Here is a 19,835-nt window from a genome sequence, read left to right as displayed (position 1 = left end):
GCGCTGGCTGCTGGATGCAGCGGCGCTATGGGAGCTGCAGCTGTGCTGGGCCCTGCAGCTGGCGGCACTGTGGGGTTTGCAGTGGCGTCCGCCGCTGCATCTGCTCTTGCTTCAGACATTCTCTTTCCCCCAGTTAACATTTGCCAGGCCCTGGATTGCGCTGGCTTACCGGTTACCGCTCCACCGGCTGGACGATCGGGGGACGCCGGGACTGCAGGCCTCCGCTTCTCACTTCTCGCGCGCTGGCCTCTTCCCGCGCGGCACTTCACTTTTTCGCGCTTTTCGGCTGGCTCCGCCCACGACGGCCCACCCTTTTGGCTTCCCGCGCTCGCCAAGCAGCGGGGTAATGGCGGCAATTGCACAAATAGTCTATGGCACAAAACACAGTCTCTGGCACACAGGACCCGGGGACACCGGGCTCCGTAAATCCTGTTCATGACGCCAAAATGGGTCGCCCTCCCAGGGCTGTGGGGTACTCGGTACCGGACCGGTCTCTCAGAGGGGAATATCACAGCAGCGGTGGCCCGGTCCGTGGCCCTGGGTGCCCATGTAAAAGAGGTTAAGAGTGATGGAATGGAAGTTTATGAGTGAATGATTCGTGAATCGTGATGCCATCTGTGGTGTTCGGCAATGAAGGTGTTAAGCCAACGCTGCAGACAGATCCTCTGGGACAGATGGTGTGGTGCAGCAATGATGTTGTAGACCTCCACAGGCAGGGCTGTAGTCCCAGGGCAGAGTAGATGAAGAGGGAAGGTGTTGAGGAAGAGGGTGTAGTGTTTGGCACAGAGATGTAGTAGTGCTGGAGAGGTTGCAGGAAGAAGGCAAGGACACAACAGGGTGCAGTTTCTTTACCTTTACTTTGCTTGGCAAATGCAGTCCAGGGTCCAGATTACAGATTGCACAGGAGCAGGCTAGCCTGGAAGCAACTTAGGAATCTCTCTAGGCAGATGGGTTGTGTAGTCTCCTTCCTAGCGCTTATTTTTAGGTACTTGCAGTACTGTGTTACACTGAAGTTTCACTTACTTATTCTTTTTAGAACTCCCTCGTCTGGCAGACAGCTGTAGCCTTCCTCTTCTGTCTCACACGTCGCTGTTGTGCCTCCGAGTCTTATGTGGGAATAGAGCATTTACAGCTTCCTATTGCTCCGGTTTCTGTTGCAGGACCATCAGTGTCCGTACATCCTTGAATACCGGGCTCCAGATCATGCGCTATAGCTGGGAATGAGCCTGAACTCTCTGCTCAATCCCCCAGCTCTTCTCCTCGCGTCCACACACGTTGCCCTCCTCACACGAACTAACTAAATTTCCCCTTCCTGATGCCAGAGATCAGCTCTTCCCCCAGTTTTTGGGTTCAGAGCTCCCTCTGCAGGCCTGGAGTGGGAACTGTGTTGTGCGTTGTGATTAACTGCCAGAGAGATCCTTTATTGCTTCCAAGGATGACATCACACTCCCTAGGAGGAAGGTAATGCCATTGTGGCGACCATACTCCTGGGGGCGCCACATCTGCATTCCTAATTTGACTGCAGAGCTGTGTGTGATTATAACTGACACATCTGCAGGTTCCTCTCAGCTTCAGCTTCCATTTCACAGGCAGCCAATACAATACAGCAGAGCTGTGAGAGCTGCAGCTGCTAAAGTGTTTGTGTGGCACCCCAGGAGTTCGGTTGCCACAATGGCCTTGCCTCCCTCCAGGGGGGAATGATGTCATGCCTGGAAGCAAAGAAGGAATCTCCTTACCAGGTAGTTCCAGCATACAATACAGTTCCTGCTCCAGGCCAGCAGAGGGAGCTCTAAACTCGACTTCAGGGAGCTGCTCTCTCTGGTCAGGAGGAGGAAGTTAGTGGAGTTAGTTAGAGCCTGAACGAGGTTGAGAGAGGACGTGTGGAGAGGAGCTGGGGGACAGGAGTTATAGCTGAGCTCACCCCCAGGCTTGAGCACCAGAGATCGGGCCCCAGAGCCCGAAGCTGTGTGGGTACTAAAGCTCCGGCAGCAGAATCCAGAGGGCAGCAGACTGCAGATCCTCTGTCCCCAACTGATACTCAACACAGCAGCATGTGTGAGCCGGAGACGCCAGACAGAAGCGACCCCTGAAGCAGGCTCTAACTGCCTGTCATGCGAGTGGAGTTCTACCTAAGTAGCAGACAGAGAGAGGAACTTGAATAGAGTTTACAGCAGCAAATACCTCAGAGAATAGCGCTAGAAAGGAGGCCTCACAACCCACCTGAATAAGGAGATCCCCAAATTGCTTACAAGTTGACCGACTCCAGAACCATGTGTAACCTGAGCTCCGGACTGTACCTGCACAGCTCAGTAAAATGTAAAGGAAACAGCACCCTGCTGTGTCTTCTGAATCTTTCCTGCATCACCTGCCCTGTGCCACAATTTCTACCAACATCTCCTCTAACATCTAAACTGCCCTGGGGCATAGCTCTGCCTGTGGAGAGCTGAGCCAACTCTGCTGCATCAACAACTGTCCCAGTGGACTGAATCTGCAGCGTCGGCTAATATCTTTATTGCCGAGTACCACAGGTAGCGTCACAAACACTTTACTGCAAACACTTGATTTTTCCTTTTTCACTATTCCCATTTTATTTGATGCCCAGGGCCATGGACCGGGTCAACGCTGCTGTGACACTGACCCTTTAAGAAGCGGCCCGGTACTGAGTATCCCCACTGCCCTGGCAGGCGATACATTTGTTATGACACAAAGCTCAGTTCTACGGTTCTATGTTAGTTACATGTCTCACACTGGCAACTCCCTTTTTTAAACTAAGCTCTGTCAGCTGATCCTCATACAGATCAGTGTCTGGCCCATAGTCTGAAACAGCTCATTTCCATATAAGAAAAACATAGATTCTCTGGAATAAGACATCAGATCACAGATATTAAGGTATCATTTTATTCAGCTTCCTATTGCCTTCCTACCCATATAGACGGTTTAGGAGGGTTGATCCTACTGATAAATTCCCTTTAAATACTATAGATTACAAATGAATGACTATCAGGTGCTAAAATACCTTTCCAAGTCTAGTCCAGAAATCCAGGGAGCTTTCTTGGTTTCGTAGGCTTGGTGGCACATACCAAAAACATAAATTCACAAACTCTGGCTGTAGAAAAATAAAGACTTGTGGTAATAGACTCAATAATTGAAGAACTCAATGGCAGATGCAATCAACTCATTCTCAGTGGATACAGCTTTGAAAAACATTTATGACAACAATTTTTTTGCACTAATTTTTTTTTTCTTAGTACATTCGCCAATTACTAAAAGTATTTTTGGAGTCCACTTTAAAGGGAATTTGTCACCCCTGTTTTCGAATATAAGCTGCCGGCACCGCCATCAGGGGCTTATCTACAGCATTCTGCAATGCTGTAGATAAGCCCCCGATGTAACTTGAAAGAGAAGAAAAAAGAGTTGGATTAGACTCACCCCGGCGTCCGTTCTGGTCCAATGAGTGCCGCAGTCCGGTCTGGTGCCTCCCATCTTCATATGATGCCGTCCTCTTTTTTCCTTCCTGTCGTGGCTCCGGTGTCCTGCCCTGTTGAGGGCACAGCAGAATACTGCAGTGCACAGGTGCCGGACCTCTCCCGGCACCTGCGCACTGCAGGACTCTGCTCTGCCCTCAACAGGGCAGAGCAGTGCGCCTACGCCGGAGCCATGACAGGAAGGAAAGAAGAGGACGGCATCGTATGAAGATGGGAGGTGCCGAACCGGACCGCGACACCAATCGGACCGAAACGGACGTCGGGGTGAGTCTAATCTAACTCTTTTTTCTTCTCTTTCAGGTTACATCGGGGTCTTATCTACAGCATTACTGTAGATAAGCCACTGATGGCGGTGCCGGCAGCTTATATTCGAAAAAAGGGGTGACATATTCCCTTTAATTCTCCAAAAAATATACTGAATTTACAAAGGCTCACACAGTGCCATTCTGCAGCGTCTCCAAAGAAAAGTACTATATGTATTTTACTACTTTAAGGCTATGTTCACATGTTGTGTTTTTGCTGCGCTTTTTTTCTGCATTCAAAACCTGCTTTTTTGGCAGTAAAGAATCTGCTTACACCAAGCAGGTTTTGCTGCGTTTTTTTGCGGCGCATTTGCTGCGTTGTTATTGTCTCTTGTGTTTGCTGACAAAGTTTAGTGGCTCAAAAAAAGCATGCTTTATCTTCCTTAGGTTTTTGCACCAAAAGCTGCTACATGCATTTTTTGCTGCGTTTTTGCACTTACCCGTTGTTTCCTATGGGTGATAAAATGCTGCAAATATGCAGAAAAAATGCTGAAAGAAGTGACATGCTGCAGTTTTCAAAGATGCATCAGTTTTCCAAATCAGTCAGGAAAATAAAACCAAGAGCTGTGAGAATGAGATTTCTGAAATCTCATAGTCTTTGCTGGTACTGTAAAACACAGATTAAAATATGCATTAAATAGATGCAGCAAAAAAACCCTCCAAAAAAGCAACATGTGAACATAGCCAAAGGCTTTGTGCCTATGATGCGTTTTTAGTGAGTTTTGACTGTGTATTTTCGCTGCTTAAAAATGCAGCATCTAAGGCTTTGTTCACACTAGGCATTTTTTTTCTGCAGCAAAACCTGATCACTTGGCAGGAAAGAAGCTGCAGAAAAAAGTTTGTTTTCCTTGGTTTTTCTTGCTGCAGTTTTTGGCATGCTAGATTTGTGTCTTGTGCATGCTGATATAGTTTAGTGTTGGAAATAAAAAGTCCTATTCTACAGAATCAGGTTTTGGCACAAAAATCGCAGCAAAACCTGATACATGTTTTTCACCACCCATTCATTTCAATGAGTGAAAAAGGCTCCATTGTGCAAAAAAAGCATGCACAGCTGAAATTTTGCATAAAAAAAGGCTGAAGAACCACCTAGTGTGAATATAACCTTACAGTTCCAGCAAACTGGATGGGATTTATAGAGATCTCATACCGGTGCTTTTTAAGGCTATGTCCCCACGGTCAGTAATCGGCAGCGCTTTGAAAGCGGCACATGAAAGCTCCGTCCAAAGCGCTGCTGACTATTGAACACAGATGATTCCGCATGTGTTCACTGAACCGTGCGGATTTAACACGTCCTATACATTGACGGTGATATTTATCATGTGGAGACTCGCATCTCCACAAGATAAATTGACATGCTGCGGTCTGGAAAGAAGCGTTGCATGTCCGTCTCCATGGGTGAGCTGCAGGTGTTGGTAAACACATAGTGGACATGGGATTTCTAGAAATCCATCCACTATGCTGTAACATCTAGCCGCTGCGGGTTGGACGTTGCAGAGGTATGCAGCGTCCAACCCGCAGTGTTTACTGACCGTGAGAACGTACCCTTACTCATCAAAAATTGACCTGCAGTGCAGGTTTCAAATCCGCAATGTGTTAATTTCTCTTGCGGGTACCCTGAGTTTTATGTGCAGATTTTCCCCACAGACTTGCATTAGTTGCAGAAACTCTTCAGGTAAAAAAACGCATAGTGTGTTTCTGCAGCGGAAACTAACCAAAATCGCAAGTAATCCACACATGACTATATCAGTAAAGGAAGTATGAATAACAAAGCAACTTTGTTTAAAGAATGATATACCAAAAGAGACTAAAAAAATGCAATGACAAAACGCAAGTAACTTCATTTACTTAATTTTTCTATGAATAAGGGCATCTTATTTTATTTTATTGCTTGAAAAATATACCATTTTTATCCATCCGCCTGAAGTACCGTTCTCTTCACTCCTTTAATTTAATATACCTAAGGCTACGTTCCCATGATGAGCTTTTTGGGTGATTTTGATCTTGCAGATTTTCTGCACATATTAATGCAATTGTATGGAAAAAATCTGCACCGAAAACTCCATATACCCGCTAGAGAAAACATCATGTTGCAGATTTTAAAAATGCACTGCAGGTCAATTTATGTTGAGTAAAAGAAAAGCACAGTGGGCATGAGATTTCTATAAATCCTTTCCACTTTGCTTGTGTGGGGAAGGTGACTTGACGGACAGACGTGACTGGCAGTAGGAGGGTATGGTTTGTGCACTAGAGACGGAGATTGACAGGATAGAAAGGTGACAGCTGGGAAAGGTGGATAGGAGGGTGCAGTACTTAGAAATGTCCACAAGATGGCAGGGGGGAGTAGCTTAGGATTTAACATCAGCTTATGGCTTGAGAAACGCTTAGGCCTCTTTCACACTTCAGTTTTTTGCATCAGTTATAATCCGCCAAAAAGGCGGACAAGCGGATCCGTTCTAAACTGATGTGAACGGATGGCATAGGATCCGTTTTCAGACGGATCCTGAAAAAGAAGAAATTTAAAGGAATCGCTGGCTGGGAGGAGAGAGAGAGAGAGAGAGAGAGAGAGAGAGAGAGAGACCCAGAACGAAATTCGGGCAAATTCGGCACCCAGAAAGAAATTCGGGTTAAATCAGTGTTTGCAGGATCCGCCAGAGAAAAAAACTTTACAAGCTCCGTTTTGAAATTTTTGAGGATGGTGACGGACAGCAACTTTTGGCGGATCCTCACAAAAAACGGATGCAACGGACAGCAATCCGTCACAATCCGCCATTAATGCAAGTCAATGGGAAAAAAACGGATCCTCAAAAAAAAATTGAGGATCCGTTTTTTTTCAAAACCTGGCGGATTGTGACTGATTGTAAAAAACGGAAGTGTGAAAGAGGCCTTAGTCATGGGGGGCGGGGAGATAGGAACCCAGGAGGGGAATTCCCGGTGAGAGAGGGGATAAATAGGACTGGTTAGGGTTCCAGGCAGGCTTGTCCCGGGAGGAGCTCGGTAGAAGACAGTGAAGAAAGAAGAGCTCGACCAGGGGACGGACAGCAAAGAGACAGTCAGGGGGGTGGCCCTGACCCCACGGACCGCAGGACAGACGAGGCCCCGGGGTACCGATTGGATGACGACCTCGGGCAGGTGATGCGCTGGCGGTAGATTGGTCTAGGACAGCCCCAGCGAAAGATCCGCGAGGGACGTTACTTCGACTAGAGCAAAGGTGCAGGTACCCGGGCCTGGAGACAGAGAACTGTAAAGAGGCTGCGGTGCATGGTTGTGGTCGTCAGGAGGACGACGAATAAATCCGGAACTGTTACTATTGAAATCTGTCTCCGCCTCGTCCTTGCATCATCTAGTGTCTGTGTCATCTGGACAGGGTAAGCAGTGGCCCACCCCCCAATCCGGCCCCCTACCACATATGGTGTAGTCGGCAGGATCGCCACCGCTAATACGACATCTTCCGCGGCAGGCCTGCGCCTGAAGAACCCAAAAGGACTTGGACTGCTCCCCTGTGGATTACAAATACCTGTGGGTTACAAGACTGTTCACCAGGGGATTATAAATTGGAGACTTTGTTCTGGATCATCGCTGCCATCAGAGGATCCGGGGCGGCACCAGAAGCTGTCCAATATGGCTGTGGTACTCCAACGCCGGGGAGAGGCTCGGGCGTTTGCAGTTGTTCTGGATGGACTGGGGCCATCTCCAACGTACCTCTGAGGGGAGCGGTGTGTGTCCGGAGACCGCCGCCCCCCCATACTGGACCCGGGCAGATGGGTGGAGAAGTCGGCCATCGCCCCACCCAGGAGCGGGAGTGGCCCGGGAGAGAAGACCGGCTGCGGCTGCTTGGCGCCATTCGACTGTTGCCCACCAGATGGGATGCGACGCTGCAGTTGCCGTGGCCTCGGAAGCCTGGAGTGGCAGTGGCGTCGGGAGGTCGAGTCTTGCTGGGAGACCTGCTTTCTGGAATCACGGACAGTCCTCAAGACATCGGGCGGAGAAGAGGAGCGACTGCGGGCCCTGCGGGAGCAGCCACCGGAGATGTCACCTGGGAGCCTCCCCGCGGGACCCACGAGCCTGGAGGCTAGCCCTGCCGGATGGCGGGGTAAAGATCGGAGACTGCGGGAGGAGTCGCGGGGCGGCCTGTTAAAGGGCGCGGTGCCGGGGAAGGTGAGAGTTCCCCAGGCTCTGCAAGCAGCCCCCACCACCCGGCCGCACCGCGCGGTCTCCTGCGCTCCTGCAAACCCGGCTGCGGAGGGCTCTGCGGCCTCCGCCGGGCTTAGCGATGCCCCTGCTCCCGTTCCCGAGCCACTCCGCCCGGTGGCACCATGTCCGGTGTCGCCGGGGCGGAACCAATCCGTGGCTGACGCTGCTGCGTTCCATCTGCCAGCAGGGGTCCATTCCCTGAAGCCGGCTGCCACTCCGGCCCCGTCTGCAACTCTGGTTATGACCTGCCCCGCGGCCGTATCTGCGTCACCCCCGGAGTTTTCTGCGGCCTGCTTGTCAGGCTCTGCGGCCTACCTACCGGGAACCACGGCTGCCCCTGCCCGCCGCCCGACCCCAGCGGCTGCTGGGCCACCGACATCTACGGCCGCCTCTGCCCCGCTCTCAACCCCGGCTGGGTCCCGCCCACCGGACTCTGGGGCCTACATCGGACGCTCCATCTGGGTCGCGGAGGTCATACGGAAGAAGAAGGCCAGGGAGCAGGAGGTCTGGAACCTGCTCCATGAGAGAGGGGAGGCTGGCATGGCGGCTTCACGATCTATGGGGCGGCTCGTGTACACCAACCTGGAGAAGGGATACGGGTTCATTCGGGACCTCGCAACCGGCCAGAAGGTGTACATCAACGTGACCTCCATCCGTCACGGCCGGGCGTTGCGAGAGGGGGACTTGGTTTCGTACTACAAAGAGTACTGCCCCCGCGGCTACTACGCGGTAGCCGTAATTGCTGTATCCGAAGGCAACGAACCCCCATAGAAAGGACTCCTAGAGACACTCCCTGCGTCCCGGGAGCTCCACGGCTGTGGGGCCCCTTGCTACGGGCTGTCAGGAGATGGCCCGGACTGTCGGGACTTCGCTGCACCGTTGTGCAGGCCATGAGGACAGTTTTCCGTCCAGGTTACAAAGAATGTTTTTAGACTGATCTTTTTCTCCTGATATAGCGGGGATGCGGGGAAGGGAGTACTAGTGTTAAAGGGAGGGGGAGTATTTGTTTTTAAAGATGCTGTGCGGAAAATATTGTGTTGGAAACAATGTTAACATGTTTAAAAAAAAAAAAGAAGAGAAAGAGAAAAAGGGGTTACTCCGGTTCAGTAACTCCTATGGTTATTAAAGTAAAAGTAATAGTATGTTAAGAGTTGATTTAGTGAGTATTGTGTATAACAAAAAAAAAAAGGGGGGGACAAGTTCCAAGTATGAGGTAGATGTGACGAAGTCGCCGACCATGACTCTTTTTAAGTGAAGTACGAAGAAACGAGAGATATCGCACCAGACAGTGGTCCGTCAGTCAGGTCCCCAACACCACAGACACCCCAAAAGGAAGGGCGGGCGCCAACGATGACCTGGTAGGTGAAAGGACTCGGTCATGGCGTTAGTTGAAGGAAGTAGTAGAGGAGAGTAGTGGGAGGTACACGCCGTAGAGTAGTCCGGGTGGACGTCGCCAACCTGAACGAAGTTGTCACGTGGCGTGCGCGCTGGCGAGTAGCAGTAGGCTGCTCGGAGCATGGTGCTCCCGGTTTAGTTAGGCCCCCGTGGGCAGCGGGTTTGGCCCAATGACAGGTCCGACAACAGACTGTGGACAAGCTTCATAACGACGTAGGTAGGGAGTACGATTGTCGGGACGACAATGGACAAAGGGAGGGAGGAGTGTGGGGAAGGTGACTTGACGGACAGACGTGACTGGCAGTAGGAGGGGACGGTTTGTGCACTAGAGACAGAGATTGACAAGATAGAAGGATGACAGCTGGGAAAGGTGGATAGGAGGGTGCAGTACCTAGAAATGACCTCAAGATGGCAGGGGGGCTTAGGACTTAACATCAGCTTATGGCTTGAGAAACGCTTAGTCATGGGGTCGGGGAGATAGGAACCAGGAGGGGAATTCCCGGTGAGAGAGGGGATAAATAGGACTGGTTAGGGTTTCAGGCAGGCTAGTCCTGGGAGGAGCTCAGTAGAAGATGGTGAAGAGAGAAGAGCTCGACCAAGGGACGGACAGCAAAGAGACAGGTGGAGGCCCTGACCCGACGGACCGCAGGACAGACGAGGCCCCGGGGGTACCGATTGGACGACGACCTCGGGCAGGTGAAATGCTGGCGGTAGATTGGTCTAGGACAGCCCCAGCGAAAGATCCGTGAGGGACGTTACTTCGACTGGAGCAAAGGTGCAGGTACCCGGGCCAGGAGACAGAGAACTGTAAAGAGGCTGCTGTGCGTGGTTGTGGTCGTCAGGAGGACGACGAATAAATCCGGAACTGTTACTATTGAAATCTGTCTCCGCCTCGTCCTTGCATGGCCTGGTGTCTGTGTCATCTGGAGAGGGTAAGCAGTGGTCCACCCCCCAATCCGGCCCCCTACCACACTTGGACTATAGTACTCTGTGTTTTTGACTCAGTGAAAATATGCTACATCAGAAACTCACCAAAAACTCATTGTCGGTACACAGCCTTAAAGTATTTGCCCACTACTTTGACAACTTCTTACACCTTGCTTGGCCCCTACAAAATGATATAGCCTATACTCAACTCCTGGCGCTGTTCCTGCAGTGTCGGCACTCGCAGTCCCGGGGCTCTTGCGGGGTGTTGTGACTCTGGCACCCTATCAGCGCCGGCATCATTATCCCCACCTCCTGTCGAATTGGGCATGAAGAGGAAGTCAAAGAACAGCTGCAACCCGGACTTCCCCTTCATGTTCATTTTGTCCGAAAGGTGGGGACAATGACGCCAGCACTGATTCGGCGATGGTGTCATGTGTCAGAACACCGGGATCGCGAGTGCAGGACCACAGGAACGGCGCCGGCATGGGGAGTGAGCATAAGCTTTATCTGTTTATTGGGGCCAAACATTTTGATCAAGAAGGAGTTGTCCAACTAGTGGACAACCCCTTTAAGCTACGTTCCCATAATGAGCTTTTGGTGTATTTTTTATGCTGCATATTTTTGCTGCATCAAGAACGCAATGTCTTTTTTACCTCCAGAATTTATAAATAAGAACCAGGAGTGGGTGAAAAATACAGAAGTGGTGACGTGTTTCTAATATACTTTTCCTCTGATTGTTCCATTCCTGATTTTCGCTTACAAATACTGAGGTAAAATACTGACCAAATACTGAAGGTGTGAATATGGCCTAACAGTTCTAGCAAAGTGGGTGGGATTTATAGAAATCTCATGTCAATTTTGCTTTTATTTTACTCATCGTAAACCGACCTGCGGTGCGTGTTTTAAATCTGTAACATGTCGATTTCTCCTGGGGATATGCTGAGATTTCTGTGCGCATTTTCCCCGTAGATCTGCATTAGATACGGAAAATATTCAGGTAAAAAAAACGCAAATGCATTTTTAGTGCATTTCTGTGATGAAAATGCATCAAAAACACACGGAATCCGCAACTCAGTATATACAGTCATATGTTAAAGTTTGGGCACCCCTATTAATGTTAACCTTTTTTCTTTATAACAATTTTGGTTTTTGCAACAGCTATTTCAGTTTCATATATCTAATAACTGATGGACTCAGTTATATTTCTGGATTCAAATGAGGTTTATTGTACTAACAGAAAATGTGCAATCTGCATTTAAACAAAATTTGACCAGTGCAAAAATATGGGCACCCTTATCAATTTTCTTGATTTGAACACTCCTAACTATTTTTTACTGACTTCCTGAAGCACTAAATTTGTTTTGTAACCTCATTGAGCTTTGAACTTCATAGCCAGGTGTATCAAATCATGAGAAAAGGTAGTTAATGTGGCCACTTGCAAGTAGTTCTCCTATTTGATTCTCCTATGAAGAGTGGCATCATGGGCTCCTCAAAACAACTCTCAAATTATCTGAAAACAAAGATTATTCAACATAGCTTTTCAGGGGAAGGATACAAAAAAGTTGTCTCAGAGATTTAACCTGTCAGTTTCCACTGTGAGGAACATAGTAAGGAAATGGAAGAACACAGGTACAGTTCTTGTTAAGCCCAGAAGTGGCAGGCCAAGAAAAATATCAGAAAGGCAGAGAAGAAGAATGGTGAGAACAGTCAAGGACAATCCACAGACCACCTCCAAAGACCTGCAGCATCATCTTGCTGCAGATGGTGTCACTGTGCATCGGTCAACAATACAGCGCACTTTGCACAAGGAGAAGCAGTATAGGAGAGTGATGCGAAAGAAGCCGTTTCTGCAAGCACGCCACAAACAGAGTCGCCTGAGGTATGCAAAAGCGCATTTGGACAAGCCAGTTACATTTTGGAAGAAGGTCCTGTGGACTGATGAAACAAAGATTGAGTTGTTTGGTCATACAAAAAGGCGTTATGCATGGAACCTAAAAAACACAGCATTCCAAGAAAAACACTTGCTACCCAAAGTAAAATTTGGTGGAGGTTCCATCATGCTTTGAGGCTGTGTGGCCAATGCCGGCACCGGGAATCTTGTTAAAGTTGAGGGTCGCATGGGTTCAACTCAGTATCAGCAGATTCTTGACAATAATGTGCAAGAATCAGTGACGAAGTTGAAGTTACGCAGGGGATGGATATTTCAGCAAGACAATGATCCAAAACACCGCTCCAAATCTACTCAGGCATTCATGCAGAGAAACAAATACAATGTTCTGGAATGGCCATCCCAGTCCCCAGACCTGAATATCATTGAACATCTGTGGGATGATTTGAAGCGGGCTGTCCATGCTCGGCGACCATCAAACTTAACTGAACTGGAATTGTTTTGTAAACAGGAATGGTCACAAATACCTTCATCCAGGATCCAGGAACTCATTAATAGCTACAGGAAGCGACTAGAGGCTGTTATTTTTGCAAAAGGAGGATCTACGAAATATTAATGTCACTCTTATGTTGAGGTGCCCATACTTTTGCACTGGTCAAATTTTGTTAAAATGCTGATTGCACATTTTCTGTTAGTACAATAAACCTCATTTGAATCCAGAAATATAACTGAGTCCATCCGTTATTAGATATATGAAACTGAAATAGCTGTTGCAAAAACAAAAATTGTTATAAAGAAAAAAGGTTAACATTAATAGGGGTGCCCAAACTTTAACATATGACTGTATAATGCTTGATGGTTACATACGTTGAAAATAAACATTTTTAACTCCATTTTTGATAAGCGTAAAGAAGCAAAAGCTTTTAGACTCTGATTCATCAAGAGTGGCGTTTCACTGGCTCTGATTTATCAAGCAAAATTGCAAGAAGCGATGAGAGATGTACAACATTCACCAATCCTACCTCCATAACCAAGCGGAAACCTTCTCTTTTCTTCATTTTCTCAGCCAAATACCTAAAGACCAGGATATAATGTTCTAGTCAGGGTTAAAGGTGGGTATCTTCAATTTGTAAAAGAGCTATTTACTCTGAAAAACTGTGAAAATCAGCCATTAAAAGATTTAAAAAAAATCAGGTTGTGTTCACACATTGCAGTGTGTTTTTGGTTTTTTTGCCACTACTGTACCAAAAATGCTCCATTTTGCTGATATTCTACTGTGAATGTGGAAAAAAAGCAAGCACCTGCAACGTATGATCCAGTCTTATTCTGTGGAAGTCTTTAGCTTGGAGACATTTGTTAAAAACAATGCTGTGTTCACATCTCCATCAAATATTCATTTTCTGATGGGTCCATTTTGAAGGGAATAAAGAGAAATGTTCTGCACCCAATTAACTTGACATGGCCTTACTTTCTAGGGGAACCAAGGTGTATGCTGAAAGCCATTATGCCATTTCATTTTTACCCAGGGCTTATCAACTGTCCTCCAATATGGCCAATACAAATTACAGAGTAGTGCGATACGGCCTAAATTGGCCGGTGTGTCAGACTTCTATATGTGTGGTAGGACGTTATACCTTGTCTGGTCCAGCACTCTATCCACTCTTCCCTCCAGCCCCTTGGATCCAAGCGCCTTCCACATTAGCCAGAGTTTCAGGCAGTCCACTCTGCGACCGCATTGGATTGATTTATCGCCAGTGTCATATTTTAGGTCGTAAAATTTGTCTATTTGGAACAGGTAGGTGGCTTTAGCCGCATGACATTGTTCTAATATTTGCTGTAAAGAAAGGCAGACAATTACACAATGTGGCATGCACTATGTCGTAACACAGGCGGCAGCGTGCCCTGTCTAAAAATGGCTATTATATATATTTTTGGGCATCTAAAAGCAATCAAATTTGATTGGGGCAGCTTCACTGTCCGTCAGAGAAAACAAGCATGGGCATGTTGGATTCCCACAAATCTGATCTTTTCTTCACTAAGAAATTGCTAGCAACCTAAATGGGAACCAGTCAGGCAATTAACGCTGCCCAAACCACACCACAGGCATTATGAATCACAGCCAGGCAGCATGATTTCATTAACCTCTTCATACCCGGCCTTTTTTGCTTTTTTTTCTGTTATTTTATTTTTTCCTCCCCTTCTATAACTTTTATTTTTCCATCCACATGAAGGATTGGTTTTTTTTTTGCAAGACAAGTTGTGGCAAGAGTCACACTAAGTAATGCTTGAAATGATAATTAATCAAATTAAATATACTAGTAACCCCATGCTGTGTTTTTTTTAATCATCCAGGTCAACTAGTGAGATGTGTGACTACAAAGTGAAGTATGATGTTAGAGCCTCAGTTATTTAATCTGTTCAAAGTGTAACATTATTCACTTGACTGTACTACGATTCCACGTTGGACAGAGCTGTAATAGTCAGTAGCAAGGTGCTAGTGGGCAGATACGTTTCACTGAGGCTATTGGCTTCAGTGATTTGAAACCCAGAAGTTTGCCCCAGCACACTATGTCCACCTTATCTCCATCCCAAGATGTGGACTGGGGTTTTAAATAGTTGGCCTCCAGAGGCATTCGGGGTTCGGTAGGCCTGGAGAGTGGAACCCCAGTGCTAGATGTTCTAACAAGGAAGTTGAACCTGTATATGTTAGTTTTATATTAATTTTCCGGAGTGGGAGGATCCCCTCAACCACACGGATTGTGCTGTATGTTTTGCTTATCACGCTGCTGTTATGCAGGTAGATGCAAGCTCCACTAGATGGCAATAGAGTGGAGGGAGGACTGCACATGACAAGAGCAGACCTGCAGTGCAGCAGCGAGTCTACCAGCAGGTGGTAGCAAAATTGTCAAACAAGCCGGGTCAATATTAGTCTGTAACGCAGTACGAAAGTGTGGAGAAACGGGGTTAGTGGGAGTGGGTGCTCTCGTCCGCTGGCCTGGCTGTCTTTAGCAAGACTGCATGGACCAGGGCTCATGCCACTGAACGCCCGCTCTATCTCCTTGTGGGCAGAACACTACACAGACAACACAGGGTTAGGGTAAAACAGTGTAGCCAAGCTTTATTGAACCACAACACCCACTAGCAAACAGAACAATTCCAGCAATTTCCCCAAGATGGTGCACATTACAAGGTCTCACCGGGATGCTAGTGAATGTTATGTCAGAGTTCCCAGGGTCGCTATTCCACCTGTGATAACACACAGAGAGAAGGTCACGACAAGCGTAGAGAGATAACCGAGAGCAGTCCTGTGTTCTTTCAGCCGGGTCTGACATACCCTCAGCTGGGATCCTGAAGAGTTTCTTGTCCGTTGGGTGTTTAGCAGAATGTCCGTCTAGTAACTCTTTGTGATGAGATGTGACCCGTCTCTCTGTCTCAGGGTCTTTTTACACCCGGGGCAGGTAAGCTATTTTTAGAATTACCCAGTGTACTTCAGTAGACCCTCACAGCCTTTCCCTATCTACATTCAAAGTCAACAAACTGATTCCAGAATATAATCAAACATCAGATAAGCACTGTCACGCTCGCGCCTTGGCTGATTGGCGCAAGCCGGGGGGTTGTGGCCCCAATGTGCCACAGACCAGACTACCCTGGAAGGGGCGTGTGTTATGAATGGGTCACCGAGGAGGATGGCAGGACCAGGCTAAGCCACCAGAAAACCAGAGAGGTTGGTAGCTAAGTGGATTGCAGACCCCTGATCCTATCCACACAACTAGCAGTAGCTGTGGAGCGTACCTACAGTACGATGCCCTAGACGCGTTGGCACAGCCGGAGAACTAACTCAGCCTAAAGCAAGAAAGGTGAAATCTAAACTGCCCCGGAGCAGACCCCAAAGGAATAGACAGCCCCCAAACATATATAACACAAACGCAGGCAGAAAAATAGACTGAGCAAATGATGGGGCCCAAACTGACTAGACAGGACAGGAAAGGAAAGACACTGTGTGCAATCATGCAAAAACCCTGAAAAATCCAACACGTCTGATGCACAAAAAACACTGAAGTCACACGACTTCGCCCCCACTATATCAGCACTCTGGTGTATACTGAAAGCAAAGCAAAAAGAGACCAATATAACAGGGGACAGAACAAACTGACACAAGCAGTAACATATAGGCGGTGATCCAGCACAGCCCCAGCAGGAGCAAGTTGACCGGCACAAAGCAGAGATAGACAAAACCAGATTAAATGCAAAAAGATTAGCAAATGAACCACTTAGCTGAACCATGCAAGAACAAAGCAGGAGACATCAGACATCAGACCTCAGAAGGCACAGGAAGAAAATCACCAGCAGGGATTGAAGGAAGTCAGCTGTCTTAAATACACCAGTCAGAAACCCAAGATCTCCAATCATTATCATCATTATCAGGTGGCAAGCCTCTGTCAATCTGACCAGCTCCACTACCTCCAGTAACCACCAGAGGGAGACCAGAAAGAGAACTCGCAACACCTCTGTCAATCTGACCAGCTCCACTACTTTCAGTAACCACCAGAGGGAGCCCAGAAAGAGAATTCACAACAGGCGTGACTAAGACAGCTGCCTTGGTCTTCTCTGGAGCCTCCAATGTTGAGGTCAGGTTGTGCGGCAGGCAGCTGCAAGGTGCTACTCCAGGGTGGTGTCTGGCTGTGACTGCTGATCCCACTCGGGGATAGGACACTTGATCAGGTGCGAGTGACAGGCAGGCAAGTAGACACATCAGGCAAGGCTGAGGCACAAGGCAGGCGGGCACGGCTTGAGACACAGGATAGGCGGGCACGGCTTGAGACACAGGACAGGCGGGCATGGCTTGAGACACAGGGCAGGCTGGCATGGATGAGACACAGGGCAGGCTGGCGTGGTATGAGAAGGAACAGGTAGGGGCCTGTTCACACAGCAGGTGCAGGTACCAGTATAGGCAGGAAGAGTGGAGTATGTTGGAACAGGTTAGGAACTGAGCCGCTGGAGTGCAGAGCAGGCGGAGCCGCAAGGGTGCGGAGCAGGCGGAGCCGCAAGGGTGCAGAGCAGGTGGAGCTGCAAGGGTGCCGAGCACAGACAGGGAGGACACAAGGAAAGACACAGCAGGGAAAGAAGCCAAGGACAAGGAGACTGACAGACAGAGGTAGGACAGAGTTCAGACAGGGAAACAGTACGAGACAATGTACAGGGACTGAAGGATACAGGAACCAGGATATTCTGCCTCCTGGAGGGCGGGCAGAGAAGTACTAGGAAAAGTACAGAGACAAAGCTAGGACAAGACAGAGACCAGGATATTCGCCTCCTGGCGGGCAGCCAGAGTGTTCTAGACAAAGCTAGGAGTAAAGCCTCTCAGAGAAGGCGAGACATAGGACAGGGCCTGGCTTACTCAGCAGCTAGGAGCTAACTGAGTTGAGACATTGCACAGGCAATGTTCCAGTGGATGGGGCAGGCCTAAATAGTCGAGGGCTCTAGGTAATTGGTCAGGGACACATTAACCAGGTGCACCCTGACTCCATAAGAAGCAGAGAGTTCAGGCGCCGCCCCCTATACACACAGTCAGGAAACATGAACACAGCAGACAGGAGGCAAGACAAGGATCTGACAGGAAACAGAATTCACAGCAAGACCTGAACCAGTGAGCAAGTTGGTGAGTGAGGAATAGGAGGCCATGCAGCGATGCCAGCAGAGTTGTTACAGTACCCCCCCTTTACGGCCCCTCTTTCTCAAGCTTGCCAGAAGACCTGAAGAAGGAGTATTCGACCACACACGGTCCAGGCTGACACAACATTCTTCAGGTAGGGAGGAGTATGTGTGCCATCAGGAATCCCAGAGTGCCGAGTTTCTTGGTTCCCGAAGGAGTCAGCTTCCAACACAGAGGGTACAAGGACCAGGACCTCCTCCTCCTGGTTAGCAGAAAGCAGGGATTTGGAAACTTCTGTTTCGACCTCTACATCAGCCGGCCACTTGAAAACTGAAGACACCCTCAGAGGGTCCAACTTTAGCCCGATATCCCAAGAAAATTGGACCTCCTCCTTAGGATCAGAGGGAAGCATCTCTGCCCTGGTATTTTCACCAACTGGCCAAATGGAAGCTGAGGGTACCCGCACAGGATCCATCCTCTGCCTGTAAACAAAAGAAAATTGGCTCTCTTAGTCCAGGTTGGTGAAAAACGGAGATACATAGGCCTCTGTTCAAACCTCTTCATCCACCTGTCACATGGAATCCAAAGGCATCCTCACAGGAACCATCTTCTGACCCTGGTCCAGAGGAAAACTCTCAAGCGACAGGGATGTTCCTGGGAACTGGTCACTGGTATGGTCACCGGAGGTGTGCGGAGAGGGCGCCACTGCTTTCTTTTCTTCAGTGATGTCAGCACACCATGACTCAATAGCCGGCAGATCAGGTGGAGAAGGTGACGACACAGAAGACTGACCTTGCAGCAATGGAACTAGACACCTCTGTTGGCTAGGTAGTTCCAAGCGCAGCACCATGCTGGGCCTTTAGACCGGAAGGGGCAGTAGAGTACCTAACTCAGAACGACCGGTGGGCAAACTGGTCAGCAGGTGCAAAACAAACTTCTCTGTGTATAACGCTCCGATGAGGAGCTGTAGTTGTCCCCTCAATACTGGACTGTTCACAAGTAGGGCTCAGCCATCACCAAACACCCTCACTGGACTCTGGAGCTGTGGAGCAGGAACCACGCACAGACTCCGTCTGTCTTGCAGCTTGCATACATCTGCAGGGCCGAAACTCCCACAAGGCACCGGAACAGTCACAGACTTTAGTGGAGAGGAGGTTCTCTCACCAAGGACAGTCTCTCCTACTGGCCCAACGTTCTGGAGCTTAAGATCCTTTGGACAGAGGCCGTCTGGGTGTTCCTCACAACCGCAGCAATACATTTTACCCTTCTTATGACTGGTTTTAGGCTTCTGCTTTGCCAGTCCACTCTTATCAGTCTTCTTGGGTTCTGCTCGAATAGCTGCTTTAACTGGGAGAGGACCAGGGGGGTTAAGGATGGTCGTGGTCTGACGTGGCGGTTTCCTCACTGGTTTCACCCGTCTGGAGCGCCTCTCGGATCTGGAAAGGGAAGACTTGGTAGGCGTAGCTGGACTGGGTACTTCAAAGGCTTTATGGAAGGCCACCAGGAAGGCCTGGAAGTCTGAGATGATATGGATAACTCCCCTCTGGGAAGCAGGGGATCCTATCAGAGCATCTTCGGCCAGGTAGGACATGATGTATCCCACTTTGACCCAGTCAGAAGGGAAACAGGCTGCATTCCCCTGGATGTAGAGCAAGCACTGTTCCAGGAACCCTTGGCACTCTTTAGGGTTCCCATAGAATGTATGTGGGTCTGCCGGTTTGAGCCTTTCATAAGACAAGAGTTGCTCATAGATGGCATTAGAGACAATGATGGGGTCTGGTGTATCCTCAATCTGAACCACCCTTGGTGGAACAAACTCATCTGGGTGCTCATGAGACCAAGAAAAAAATTCATCATGCTCAGAGAGCGCATGGGACTCAGCGGGGACCATGACTGTTGTGTATTCTCTTGATCTGACTTCTGAGTTGGGACTCACTCTGGTGGTTACTATGGGTAGTGGAGCTGGCCAGGTTAACAAAAGTCTGCCACCTGAC

General features: G+C 48.7%; 1 protein-coding gene across 2 annotated transcripts in view; it reads right to left on the bottom strand.

Moving 5' to 3' along the window:
- The window catches only part of CSAD (cysteine sulfinic acid decarboxylase), a 126,883-nt gene that overhangs the window by 8,752 nt on the left and 98,296 nt on the right, over nucleotides 1-19,835 (bottom strand). For both annotated transcript variants that reach the window (XM_073546174.1, XM_073546175.1), the window contains 3 exons: nucleotides 13,823-14,022; nucleotides 13,211-13,262; nucleotides 3,017-3,106 (listed from right to left, as the gene is read on the bottom strand). In XM_073546174.1, the coding sequence (XP_073402275.1) occupies nucleotides 3,017-3,106; nucleotides 13,211-13,262; nucleotides 13,823-14,022 (342 nt within the window). The remainder of the gene's footprint in view (nucleotides 1-3,016; nucleotides 3,107-13,210; nucleotides 13,263-13,822; nucleotides 14,023-19,835) is intronic.

The sequence above is a fragment of the Dendrobates tinctorius genome, unplaced genomic scaffold (genome assembly GCF_039654945.1).
Source record: "Dendrobates tinctorius isolate UK_male_01 unplaced genomic scaffold, ASM3965494v1 ptg000145l, whole genome shotgun sequence".
Lineage (NCBI taxonomy): Eukaryota > Metazoa > Chordata > Amphibia > Anura > Dendrobatidae > Dendrobates > Dendrobates tinctorius.
This window is presented reverse-complemented; position numbering and strand designations above follow the sequence as displayed.